This window comes from Cuculus canorus, chromosome 8 (genome assembly GCF_017976375.1).
Source record: "Cuculus canorus isolate bCucCan1 chromosome 8, bCucCan1.pri, whole genome shotgun sequence".
Taxonomy (NCBI): Eukaryota; Metazoa; Chordata; class Aves; order Cuculiformes; family Cuculidae; genus Cuculus; species Cuculus canorus.
The window spans coordinates 27,524,393-27,537,584 of NC_071408.1; the positions used below are offsets into that span (position 1 = coordinate 27,524,393).

The 13,192-nt window shown below is 51.4% G+C and overlaps 1 protein-coding gene across 4 annotated transcripts in view; it reads right to left on the bottom strand.

Moving 5' to 3' along the window:
* RNF220 (ring finger protein 220) overlaps positions 1–13,192 on the bottom strand; it is a 235,895-nt gene that overhangs the window by 138,845 nt on the left and 83,858 nt on the right. For 2 of the 4 annotated variants that reach the window (XM_054072950.1, XM_054072948.1), the window contains one exon: positions 926–1,000. The exons of the other annotated variants lie outside the window; for them this stretch is intronic. In XM_054072950.1, the coding sequence (XP_053928925.1) occupies positions 926–1,000 (75 nt within the window). The remainder of the gene's footprint in view (positions 1–925; positions 1,001–13,192) is intronic. 4 annotated transcript variants of the gene reach the window in all.

The following is a 13,192-nucleotide window of genomic DNA, read 5'->3' on the forward strand; positions in this document are numbered from 1 at the left end:
CCTTGCAGCGGGGGTCGGCAGCTCAGAGTCTCTGGGATTTGTCATGGTAGCATCAAGTTATCAAAAACCAGCTTGGACCAGGCACCCCAAAGTGTTGGATCAACCAGGCCCAACACCATCCAGCTGCCAAGAGAGTAGCTTCTAGGGCTGAGGACATGGATGGGATTCAGGTGACATTGGGCTGGTGCTCCCTGACTACTGATAACCTGTCTCACATCAAGGCACATGGCTTCACCTCCATGCAAGGCTGGAACCTCCCTGCATCCCCATGGCGTGCGAGGCAATACTCGTTAGTGAAGGAGCAAGGCTTGGTGGAGTGGCTCTTGGACAACGCTTGCTGCTTTGCAGTGGCAGTCATGGATTGGAGACAGCCCAGCCATGCCCCCACCTCAGTCCTCTCCAGTGCTGCTGATGGTTGTAACAAAGAGCATTTATCCAGCTGCATTCCTAGTTTCTCTCTCTTTCCGTTTCCCTTTTCTATTGCTCAGGTGTGACAATTTTAATACCCACAAATAATAAGGTGGATGGTAACCATAACAGTACATGCAACCCTGTGACAGCTTTTTTTCTGGCTGCAGGAAACCTAGGGTCATACTTAGATACCAGAAGGACAAGAAAGAGTTAACAGGAGACTCCCGGATTCCCTAAGCATCTTGCCCAAGGTTTTAAGCCCTTAAGCAGTGGCCCTAAAGATGATTTTGAGCCATGATTATAAGAAATCTATTGATCTTTTGGACTCTGTAATGACAGATTAACCGTTTTAATAAACCACCTATTAATCATGCATTAACCCTTCTCAGCTATTTGTACATTGAATAACACATTGACAAGGTTTTGGGGATTTCTAGGAGGCTTTTTGGAGGGGGAGGGAGGGGAGGTTTCTTTAGGTAACAACAACAACAACAAGAAAATAATGCAAACTTACAGAGGGGGAGAGTTAAAATCATACGATGAGTGGCAGTTGCAGACGCCTGGGGCCCTCTTTGGTTGTCGCTTCTATCTGGCAATCAATTGACAAGAAATTGAGATTATGAAACATTGCGTCTGTGATCAAAGGAGGCGGGCATCCTTCCCCCATCTGAGGCCAAATCTCCACTCCCCCACAGGAACCAACAGCAGTGAACATCATTGATTTGGTCTTTGGCAGGTACTGGTCTAGGTAATGCCAGCACAAATTTTATGATCAATGTGTTCGCCATCCCCACGAGACTTCATGGCAAACTCTGAGCAGGCATACAACATCCTAAAGGCGGATCCTACTGGAGCATCCAGTTGCCCATGGATTTTTTGGTTTTTTTGGAGTGGCTTGCCTCTAAGAGAGAGACACCCAAAGAGGCAGAGGAGAAAGAAGGGGGAAAGGGGAAAGCAAACATTCTGCCAGCTCAGGCCAGCTGGGAATGGGCACAGGCTGCTCACCCCCTCTCCCTGCCCTCTGTTGGAACCCACAGCACCAGCACTGGATGGTCCAGCTTGCAGACCAGCACAGCCCCAGGGCCTCTTGTGTAAGCGCTGGGGAGGGGGCAGGGGCTGTTTCCTCCTGCCCCGGCTGTTGCAGCCTCAGAAACCACCAAGTCCCCGGTGCATTAGGAACTGCCTGGAGGCCGGAGCTTCCTGCAGGTGCCCCACACTCATGAATCACACCTTGTCAGGGCTTGGGGTGCCCAACGGCCGGGCAACCGCTGAGATGCCTGGGGAGCCCTGCCCTGGCATGCACCCTTCTCCCCACCACACCATCCTGGCCAGGCGAGGGTTAAGCAGGCATTAATCACGGTGTTTGAGAGACATTTCAAAGCCTCTTCCAAATATTATAAAAAATGTCTTTAATCATCTAATAGCGCGAACTTCGCTCATGATGGATGGAGCGAAGTCGCCTCTCTCCTCTTGATCCTAACAGATGAGGCTGAAGAGCTGCTGCTCCGGGGGAGGGGAGGGAAGTTGGTGAGGGGGTTGGGGGAAGAGAAGGACATTTCTCAACCTCCCACCAGAACAGTTATAAATATGAGGTCATACAGCAAGAGATGATAACGCATTAAGGGCTCTTGAGATATTAGTCTGTCAGCCTCGTTAGACACAGCCTATTTGGGGCTGACTGCATAATTAGAGGCTGGGGTACCCATAACTCATCGGTGTTTATATCGTAGGAAGGGTCTACACTCACCATCACCCTCAGCACTCTGAGAAGTCATCTTCAGCTGGCATAAAATCCCACTTTCTGCCGCAAAAATAATCCTCCTCTGCCCAGGAACTCTCTCTACCGCTCCCCACCTGCTGCCCTTCCTACAGCCCTGAGCCCACTGCGTGCTCAGTGCACCCACCCTTGCCTCTCCTCTCCCCTTCAGATGGGGAACAGGGCTACAACTTGCCAAGAGGCCCTAAGTAGACGGTGACCAAGCAGAGGAGTCCTGGTGCCCATGGGACAACTTGGTGGGGAACAGCCTGGAGCACCTTCTGGTAGCCCCACAGCAGGTTTGTTCTTCCTGTGCCCTTCTGCCCTCCCAGGGAATAGCTCCGTGTTGAGCTGGAAACACCACAGGGAGGTGGCTATACTTGGAAAAATATGGTCCTGGGGAAGCCTGAGCAGAACCAAATCCGAGGAAAGGAAGATCATGCAAGTTCCCCAGGGCAGCTTGTCACTCCTGCCCCACTGTGAGCATCCTCCACTCCTAATCTACTGCCCCTCACCTGCAATGTGCACCAGGGACCTCTTTCTAGCCCAGGATGCTGCCCTGTGTGGGCAATCTCAAAAAAGACAGAGCAGAGACCCTCTGGTGCTGCTGCATTCAGCTTTCGGGGCTCTGCTGCTCTGCCTCAAGGACAAAGGACACTGAACATCGAGCACACAGAGATCCCACTCTTGGTAGGGAAGCTCGTGAGAAGCTGGGCTTTCCATGTCCCCTCTACTTTCTCTTCTCAGTTCTGCCTAGGTGGTGGTGACCATTAGCATGGAGGGGCACTTCCCAAGCAACTTGGCCAAAAACTTAAACAAGTGAAACAGGGAAGGGGAGCGTTTCCCTTTTGCAACTGTGCAGAGTGAGAGCACCACAAGAGCCAGCTCCTGCTTGAAAGGGAACAGAGAGGCAGCAGCAAGCAGGGGGAGGCAGGGGAAAGCCAAACCAAGCCTCACACACCCAGTGGAGCCAGCTTTGCAGCCTGAGCCTTTCCAACAGTGTGTCCCTGTAACTCCTCTTATTCTACAGCAGGTGGGAAAATGAAGGCACTGGGAAGGGTAGGGACATCAACATGAGAAACAAGAGGTCTCACTGCAGGGACCACCCTGACACTGCCAATGTTCCCAAGACGTGGCCACCGAGTGCCTCATCCCCTCTCCCTGCTCGCCCACCACAACTGGGAAGGGGGCAAGAGGTCTGTGAAGGTGGGGGCAACCCCGTGGCTTCCTGGGCTGAGGTAGGATAATGAATCCTGATGGGGGAAGTGACCTTTTCCAAATGCCACATGTCATTGGATTTTATATCACACCAGGACAATGTGCCATGGGTATTAAAATCGTTTTTCCAATAGAAGTGTGTGTGTGTATGTGTGTGTCAGAGAGGGATGTGAGAAAAATAAAATTAAGACGTGAAAATAAGGCTGCCTCTAAACACAGACTTTAGAAAAAACTTAGGTCCTCACAGAGCAGGACTGACAGAGATGATCCACGCCCTTTGCTCCCAAGATCACAGATAATGTTGTCAGGGGAATATGACTTGTCCAAACCTCATAACAGAAATAGGGAAAAAAACCCCAGGAATCAGGATCCCCATTCTTAAAGTCCTGCAAAGACTTTCATCTCTACAGTGTCCCCTTGGCCATGGAGAGACACCTCCAAGGCTGCTCTGCCCACAGAGGCACGTACAGATGCATGTGGAGCACGGACCACCTCGCACATGTGCTCCTGGACACTGAGTCTTAGTCTGGGTTGAGCACTGGAGAAAGCAAAGACCTACATGAAAGCCAACAACAAGTTACTGAGCCTCACCTGGCCTTCAAAGCAGCCCATAGCCCTGCAGGCCAGCCTACAGATATGTCATGAAGCATCAGGTATGGACAGCCTTCCATATATGCCAGGGTACATTCCCAAGTGAAAACACAATGTAGAAAGGGAGGCACTGGAAGCTGAATTCACTTGAACTCCAGCCTGTTCCCTCAATCTGCAGGGCAATTGTCCGGCTGAAATAACAACGCTGGGACAGAAAAAAAAAAAAAAAAAAAAAGGGACAAGATGTGTTTGTTTATTCAGCTTCTTTCTCCCCTTCTCTTCTCGACAATGTCCTGACACTGTGTCCTGCTGCGCCAGGGCTGCAACCCCAATGGGCTAAATTTATCCCAGCTGGAGCACTGTTTACAAGCCTTGTCCTGTTTACAGCATGGTCCATCCTGCCTAGGACCAGGCAGTGGCCATCCCCGGGGTGGACAGCCCGTCCCTCACCTTCCTTGGCCTTTGGTGTGCCCAGGCCGCCTGTGTGGTCCCTGCAAAGAAGCCCAGGACCTTATTTCTCACACAGGGAAGCTTGTGGCCTCCTGTCCATTTGGGAAGCCATGGGGAGATGTGGGTTTGCATGGGCTGCTGCTTGCTCAGTAACGGTGGCCACAGCATCAGCAACAAGGGCGCAGAACATGCCATGAAAAACCATTCAGGGCAACCATACTCCACCGTGAAGGCATTAATGGAGCTTCCCATCTCATGCAATCACACGTGGGTGCTTTGCTCCCATTGCAATGGAGGGCCATGGGATCAAGGTGTCGCACACCTACCCTTGTCTCCCTGATGGGCTCCCATGGGCTGAGGGCAGAGTTGGCAAGCTCAGCCCCCTCCTCCTCACGACAGAACTGGATGTGACACCAGGGGTCTGAAGAGCTGAGCCTGGCCAGGCCCGGTGCATTGGTGATGTTGCAAATATACTTTAAAATGCTGAGGACGTGGCAGAACACATCCATCTCTTCATGCTTTTCCCACACTGATTCCCATCTCTGGTGGGATGAATCAGCAGCGGTCTCCTGGGGAGTGATGCGGGCTCAACTGGCCATCCCCCAGCAGGAGAATCTCCTGCCATTCCAGGCTCCCTCACCCACCGGAGTTCCTTCAAGAAGGGCTCAGTCGGCAACATCCGGGCTCTTATTTGCTCTTTAATGAGTCCCAGCTAATGAATCCCAATGCATAAAAGCTTTTCATTAACACTCTGGCTCGCTGTCAGCATTGACCACTGGTTTGCAGAGGCTGAGAATCACAAGGGTGGTTTCAGAGGTGACTGTAGATCCTCACCTACAAGCCTGTGTCCCACCGTGTGTCCTGCCACCCTTTCCCTGCCTGTGTTTGGTCTCAATGGCTGCAGAGGGCACACCAGCACCCTGCGGATGTGAAACAAAGCAGCTGATCCTGTGCTCCCTCAGTCTCCCTTCGTCAGGGGCAGCTAACAGAGATTCACCTTCATCTCCGGTGGCAGGGCCATTGCTCAGCAGTGATGGATCCCTCTTTGCACCGGCTTGCAGCTCATGTACTTAGGCTTAATGAGTAAGTAACCTTCTGGCATGCTGATGATGCAGCTCTCTTCCACATGGTCCTGGTCCAAACCACTGCCTGCTGTCATCTCAGGAAGCCTCCTGCTTGAAACCAAGAGCCCTGGATCACATTCTGTGGCAAGGAACACCTCATGCGCACATGGAGGGATAAGGAAGATCTCACAGAGAGCCCCTGGGCCTGTTTTTAGCTCCCAAGTTGGATGAAGGGCTCAAATCTTGATGCCTGACGCGGCTTCTGTGCAAACGAAGGGTCCAACTAAGGCTTCAGCTGTGGTACAAAGTACTTTACTGTGGGTGCAGTGGCAGGAGAGTGAGCTACCAAGGCTTTCCTGCTGCTCAAGCTTTTTGGAGACGAAGTGTCCAGAGGGATGCCAGTGGTGGCACCACTGTAGCGGCATCTCCGTGGTGCACCAGAACAATGCCCATTTTCCAAAATGGCTCCTCACCCCTCACACCTACTGCAATTCTTGCCTCTGGCCCAATTTCAGGTTTGTTTGTACTCTGAGTGGAGAGAAGCCTTTCTGTGCCATATGCCCCAGATTGCGCTACCTTCTGAAGCAGAAGCTCCAGGAAGAGCAGAAGAGGGAATATCCACCCCAGTGCAGCTCCCTGTCCAGAGTTTTGGAGATGGTCTGTGTATGACTGTGGGTGGGGTGAATTTGAGCCTAAAAGCTTGTCTATACGAAGTACTGCTCCTGAGAAATCCCCCCCGTGGTGGGCATTTCTTATTCCTGAAATAAGAGCTCCATCATGTTCACCAGAACCCCTTTCACCCTGAAATACCACCAGAGCTTCCGCGGTATATTCTACCAGTCCCAAAATCACCTCCCTTTGTTCACGTTCACTTCCAAGTGCAGGCAGGACATTAAGGGAAGGGCTAATGGAGTGGCACATCCGCGCACAAACACGTACGTGTGTGCTCCTCACACATGTAGCTCCTCATCTCCGGAAGAAGATCTTCTCATCAGGAAGTCACGGCCCTGATTACTTTGTCTTCCACGTTTAAGAACATCCCTAACTGCTCCTTGGATAGCTCAATTAGTAAAGTGAATATATTATATAAAGTCTAAAAGATTAAACTATCATAGGCAACCCATAATTTCATGAAGAAGTCAGGGGAGCATATCCCTCTTATTAACTCTATAACAAATGTGATGAAAATGTTCAAATAGAATGTTAATGCAATGTTACGTGTAATTTTCCCAGGCGATTTTCTGCTGAAATATTTCTTTATTAATAGTAATTGAGGGTATAAATTATGAATGAGGCGATTTTCTCCTTTCACTGGGAAAGACGTACTAATGGCAATAATTCTTTATAATAATTTTTTGGGGGGAGAGTGGGGAGGGAGCTGGGGTGAAGGGTTTAAAGAAAAAAAAATCTTTAAAGGGATTGCAAAATATATAGACTAGCAGTGCATGTTTTATTGCAGGGCGCTGTATTTTATAACCGCGTGCTGGGCATCAGTCCTGTGTGGGTCTGTATCACGTGTGCACTGTGAGGTTCGGGCCTCTGGTAAAGGCAATTTCCTCGTGCTTTCTCTTTTCTGCGTGTGTGTAAAGCCTTGTGTCAGGCAAGGGGAGTGTGACAGCACCGACACACTGGGTCTGAAAATGCTGGATTCCTCTTCCCATTTCATTTCCTAAGGGGCAGTGACCACATTATGAGCTACAGGCACTTTTGGTTTGTAGATGGGTACTCAAGGATAGGCAGGTAAAGGCTTTTGCCTATTTAACAGATTCTGACACCTTTCCATGTCCACATCACAACCAAAGGCAAATCTTTGAGTTGGGGTTTTGGGGAGTTTGTTTTACCAGCAATGCAACCTGCCGATCCTGATCCCTCAAGCATCTCCAGCCAGGAAAACGCGTGGCAGAGAGCAAAGCACAGTCCTACAGCCGCTAAACCTCGCACAGCCTCAAAGGGAAAGGGAGCAGAGCTGGGAGTGATGCCGGCTCCCAAATGCCACCCTTTGTGGGACACACAAACAGCCAGTTTGGGGCCGCGCACTCACACACCACGGACAGGCAGCACCGAGCAGCACAGCTGCTCAGAGGGAAACAAGAAGTCCATTTTGTGATGCCAGAATGAAAGAGGCGTTTTACAAGGATTTCAGAGCTTGCTTTCCTTTAGGTTTGTATGGTTTTTTGAACAGACCAAATGACTTCAAAATTTTTCCACTCAATTAAAAAAAATGCTGGTTTGAGTGCAATTCTCAGCCCCTTCTTTTTGCATGCATCTCTCTGCTCAAAGAAAGATAAAGGAGAAAGAAAAGATGATATGCCTTAAATTTTCATTACACTTCAATCGGTTGGAAAAAACCTCTGAACAGTTTAAAACTTTTATATCAAAGAATTCACTTTCCACCCTAATTTGTTTAAAACTTTTCCCAGGAAGGAAATTTTTGGAACCAGCTCTGGTCTACAAGTGTGGGAAGAAAAACCTAATCCCAGTACAAACTATAGAGCATCCTGATAACTGCTTGAGAGCATCCCTGGCAGTGGCTTGCGCTGAGGGTGGGTGGCACACGCAGGCACCAAGCGAGCAGTATTGAGCACCTGCACCCATACCCACATGGGTGCAGGGATGCTGCACTGAAATCTGATAATGGGTGGCTTTTCTTTTCCCTGGGGACAGCTCTGGCATCCCTCATTTCCACCAAAGGATGCCCGCAGCTTGGGTTCTTCCTGAGTTCTCCACTGGGAGGGAAGAGGAGCCAAAGGTAGTCCTTCTGCGGGCAGCCAGGCTATGCTGCCCTGTCTCTGTCCTTCCCTGGAGGCACTGACCCTCAGGCCCTGCCTGCGGCTTACCCCGCATCGGCAGGCTGCGCGAGAGGCTGCAGCAAAGCTGACAAAATCAGTGTGATCCGTCACCAACCCTCCTCAAAATTAGGTTAATAATTTATGATGTTAAATGGGACAGTTAATAGCTGGGCCAGATGATTCCTCAGCTAATCTAGAGCACGGGCTGAGCTGCAACGAGTCCTCTGAGAGTTCATTACACTCCCCAGCCCTCGACGCTACTGCTTTTGGCTCTGTGGATACCTACAGGAGGCTGTGGCTGGTGCCGCTGGCAACACGCCTAAGCCTTGCCCCTCATCAATTAAGAGAAATAAGGAAATCGACAGGAAAATTAATTTCCGAAGAGACAATGCCTCTGACACCTGCACTGCCCTCAGAAAGCCGGGGGTTATCTGGGAAGCTGCCTGCTTGGAGAGGAGGATGCATCTGCCTTCTTGTTAAGGAAGGTCAGACCGCTTTCCTCATGGCTGCAAGAGCAAGGAGGGCTGTAAGCGAATGAAGAGAAGATGATTTTGCACCTGGGTCAGCCCCAAGTGGGCTCCTTACTCGGGGGTGCTCAGCCACGTATAGGAAGAGATGTAGCAACCACGTCTGCTTCCTAGGCCACCCCCAGCATCCCCTTCCCAGCACAGGGCAGCGCATCGGCAGCAAAAATTCATACCCTGATTGTGTGCATTCCCAAGGAAACCTTGGAGGTGAAGGTTTGGGATGAGAAGGTGCAGCAGGTCTATCATCAAGGAGATAGAGCAGGGTTGGCTACCTCAGGGACAAGGCATTGCCAGAGTGCTCTTTGGAACCAGCCCTTGTCTCAGAGCATGGTGGTAGCAGGTGGATCTTCAGCCACCTGCCTCTCTGTCTCTATAACCTCTCCAGTTCTTGTGTTGCCTTCTCACCGGCAGATCAAATCAGGCCTGGACATAGAAACAAGGCATTGGACATGGTAGCTTCCCCTCATCAAGACCACAGCCCCTCTCAGTGCTCTCCCATCTCCCCAGCCTTTCTGCTCCCTCATGGGTCTCAGCAAGCCTTTCCAGTGTGCAAGAGTGGCTTCCCAGACACAACAGGGAAATGCAAAGAATTACCACGCGTACACCTTGTCTACGTGATGGGAGATTTCCACCCCTATCCAGTCTAAGCAGATCAGCTGAGGTTCACGGCACCTGAAGGCAACAAGGACCCCCTGGTACAGACAGGATGAGTCCCACTTTGCTTATCCTGCGCAAGCTCTCTCTGCAAAGGCCTGATCCAAAGGCAAGGAAGATTTGGAATCCTTTGCTCTGCACCGGGGGCTGTGTACTGAGAATGCTCAGCCTTGCAGCATGGAACCTCAAGGCAGGATTTTTGCAGGAAGCTTGCTGTCTCTGAGACCATGCTCGAGTGAAACAGAAGGTAGGCAGGGACCCTCACCGAGCCCAACAGCACTTCAGTGGAAGCACAAATCTGCTCCTGCACTCCAGCATCTCACTGGGGGATGCTGCAAAGCAGAGCCAGCCTTAGGCAAAGGTGGAAGAGGGTGCCAGAGCCACCCTCCTTTCTGGAAGAGCTAGTGAGGAGTACCCTAGGGTGTGCTCTTTTCAGCCTTAACTGATTTTACAAACGGAAAATCTAAGGCCCATCAAGTCTGTGTGCCCACCCCAATACGAGCAGCAAAATCAGGTTAAGGCAGTGATGTCCCTATCAGCCTGTTTCCCTGTCCCAGAGTGTCCATGCCCTGTCCTTAGTGGGGGTTTCAGACAGTCCTAATGGGCTAAAAAGTGACTGGCTGGGCTACAAGTGCAGACTGCTGCGGCCAGATGTGCACTGATGACTCGTGCAGATGTTGGCCCTGCAGCGTGTCTGGGCAGTAATTCCCCTTCTCCCTTCCACATTCCTGCTCTGCCAAATTCAAACCATGCACAGTGCAGGGGGATTACCTGCAATTACAGCTTTCACACATCGGGGCTGATTTCAAGCGGCTGGGGAAGGGAGGGGGAGCGGTGAGGGGTAAGAGCATCCATATGGTGGGCTTCTACAGCCTTTCCCCCTGCCTGCGTTAGAGGCAGCCGGTGCCTCTCGCTTCTCCAGCCCTCTCCTCTCCTCTGAGAACCCCTCCCAGTCGGGACCCACGGGGGCAGAGGGGAGCCCCAGCCTGCGGCTGTTGGCAGGGCTAGTTTTCCTTCCAACTTCTGCCCAAGTGCGTATGGGAGAAATGACAATTAGGGGGACAACAAATGAGGCTGCCGGCCCCTGGGGGGAACAAGTGCAGTAACTTGAGGCTGAAGCGGAAATAGCTTTGGTCAACCCACTTAGAAAATCATCATTACTGTAAAATTTATGGCTGACATGAGCTTGTCTGATAGATATGACTATTTAAAGGCAGCCAAAGCCTCCATTTGTAACAATGTGAGGGAAGGGGGTGTGGAGGCAGATGGAGCAGGTTTGAATATCAAAGGGGCACCTTGGAAAAGGAAAGGGGGCCACATCAGCCTCAGTAGCAGGAGTGAAGGAACAGTGGCTTCAGCTAGGGAAAGCAGTGGTATGATGGGGAGAGGGTATGATGTGCCCAATGGGAGGGGAGCCCACCTGTGCTATGGTTCTGCCATTCTGGTCCCATGAAACCACAGCACTCTCTGTGGCCCCCACAGCCGCTCCTGTGGCTTTATCTTGGGGCTGATAAAGTGCCACTGCCCAGGCAGCGGCTGGCCCAGGCCCCTGGCACACAGGATTTGGCACCATCCAGGCAGCAGCGGGCACGGACACCATCACACACTCAAAGTGTGCTGCAGTATTCGCTGAGAGACGTGAAGGAGAAAGCAGTTGCTGATGCTGGGGAAGCAAAAGAGCACTGGCAGGTTTGGAGGACAAGCAAACACATGCAAGGTTCAGATTTTCATTTTTCCTTATCTTGAAGGATAAAAAATGACTCCTGGGAATGATGGGCTATTGCTGTACCCAGCCCCTCAGCCATCCTCCTTGCCTGTGCATCCCACAGGGCTTTAAAAAGAGGATTGTGCAAACACTTATTGGCTTGTTAGAGGAGCACCTTGTCCCAACAGCAAAGCCAGGAGAAAGACCCACTTGCTGATTCTTTGGGCCAGACTGTCTCTTGCTGGTGAACCTTCATCTCTCATCAAACAGAAATTCTGCAAGTGTGCTGATGGCTGGACCCCAGGGACTCCCAGCCTGGCTGGAGACACACCTCACATCCCAGCATGTCTCTGTGTCATGGTTCCCTACAGTTGTGCAAGGGAATACCACACTCAGTAGTGGACAAGCCAGAAACAAGCATGTGGGTATGGACAGGCTCTCCTCTGAGGTGATCCCAGAGGTCTGATGGATGCAGAGTAGTAGGCTGCAGGGGAGAACTGCATGCCACCCAGTGCAGGGAGCAGTCCCTGGAGGGCACCCTGCCCAGGGAGACCATGGAGCCAGCCATCAGCATCCGCGTCCCGGGCTCTCCACCCCAATCTGGTTCCCTGTCCTTTGGGGATGGCGGCAGTTCCTCACCTGATTGAATTTCCAGGCCATCACTCGCTCTCCCTGCAGCTGCGAGGCACGATCGCCCTCCCGGCAACCCCATGCTCACCCCGCGGAAGGAGGGGCTAATTCAGTTAGCCCAGTGGCATTAGCTGCCGTGAAGAATAACCCGCCAACAAGGGCCTGCGAGCCTGACACAATATTAAAGACCCCACTGCCCTCACTTGGGGCAGATTAAGCTGGGCTCATTGCTTTAATGCTGCACTCCTCAGCCGGGCTCCCTCCAAGGCTCTGCACCTTAACTGTATTACCTCAGCACCGATGTGCTTGACCTGCCACTATTGCTCCCACTGATAATTCACCTCCCAAGAAACTTTGCCTTTTTGACCTCCTGCCGGAGCAGGCTCTAACCCCATGGAGCAAGGCTACCCCTCCATTCCACTGCCCATGAGGGCTGCCAGCCCTTGCCCTCTGCTCCCCGCTTGTCTTCCCCCAGCTCCATCCTCTGCATCCCATCCTTCAAGGGGCCTCAAGGTACCTTCCTCTGTCAAGCCCAGACAACCCGACTCTGCAAACAAGTCACTTTTGGGAACCCAGGATCCCAACCACTATCAATGACTGCATTGTCATGCACAGTGAACATGTGGCCACGGGATGGGAGCATGTGCGCATGTGTAGGATGAATAATGTTATTTACAGCGTCAAGGATGTGCAGGACATCATGGCTCACTAACCTCATCTGAAGTACCAAGCCTTTCCCAGAATAGCATCTCAGTAGCAGCATGTAGGGACGCACAGAGGGAACACCAGGTCCCTCCTGCTCCTAGGGGTACAAATGTCTCATCTGACCCAGGGAAGCAATTAGGAAAAACAACAAAATTCCAGCCCTGGGCAAGCCTGGGCTCCAAGGAAAACTCAACAGAATGGCATGGGAGCAAGAAGCAGGGTCATCCCTCCGCTGTTGCCAAGCACAGGCAGTGCTAACATCATCTTGTACTGGCAGCAGCCACCACCTCCTCTCACCCACGTTCTGCACGCTAGCCCTGCTTCACCCATGGCCTGAGAAGGATACTGGGCAGCAGCGCTTGAGATGCTGTCTGCGAGGGCTGCTGAGTCACACAGCCTTGCTTTTCATAGGAAACAACAACACTGCAGAATAATTTTCCTGCTTAGTCAAAGCCAGAGAGCTGACATATCCTACAAGACTCAAGAATGAAATCTTCAAAGTCACCTTTTATGAGCAAAAGGTAGCAGTCTAACTTAGCCAACATATTCACTTATGCCCTCCTCACTAGAAAACCAAAATAACCTAATACCAATCTTTTCCTCTACTTTTATTTTTGGCCACTCTATATATTTTTACTGAAAGGAGTTTGAGCACCCCTGCTGCTCGCTCTGCGGGGTTGCTGGATGCTGAC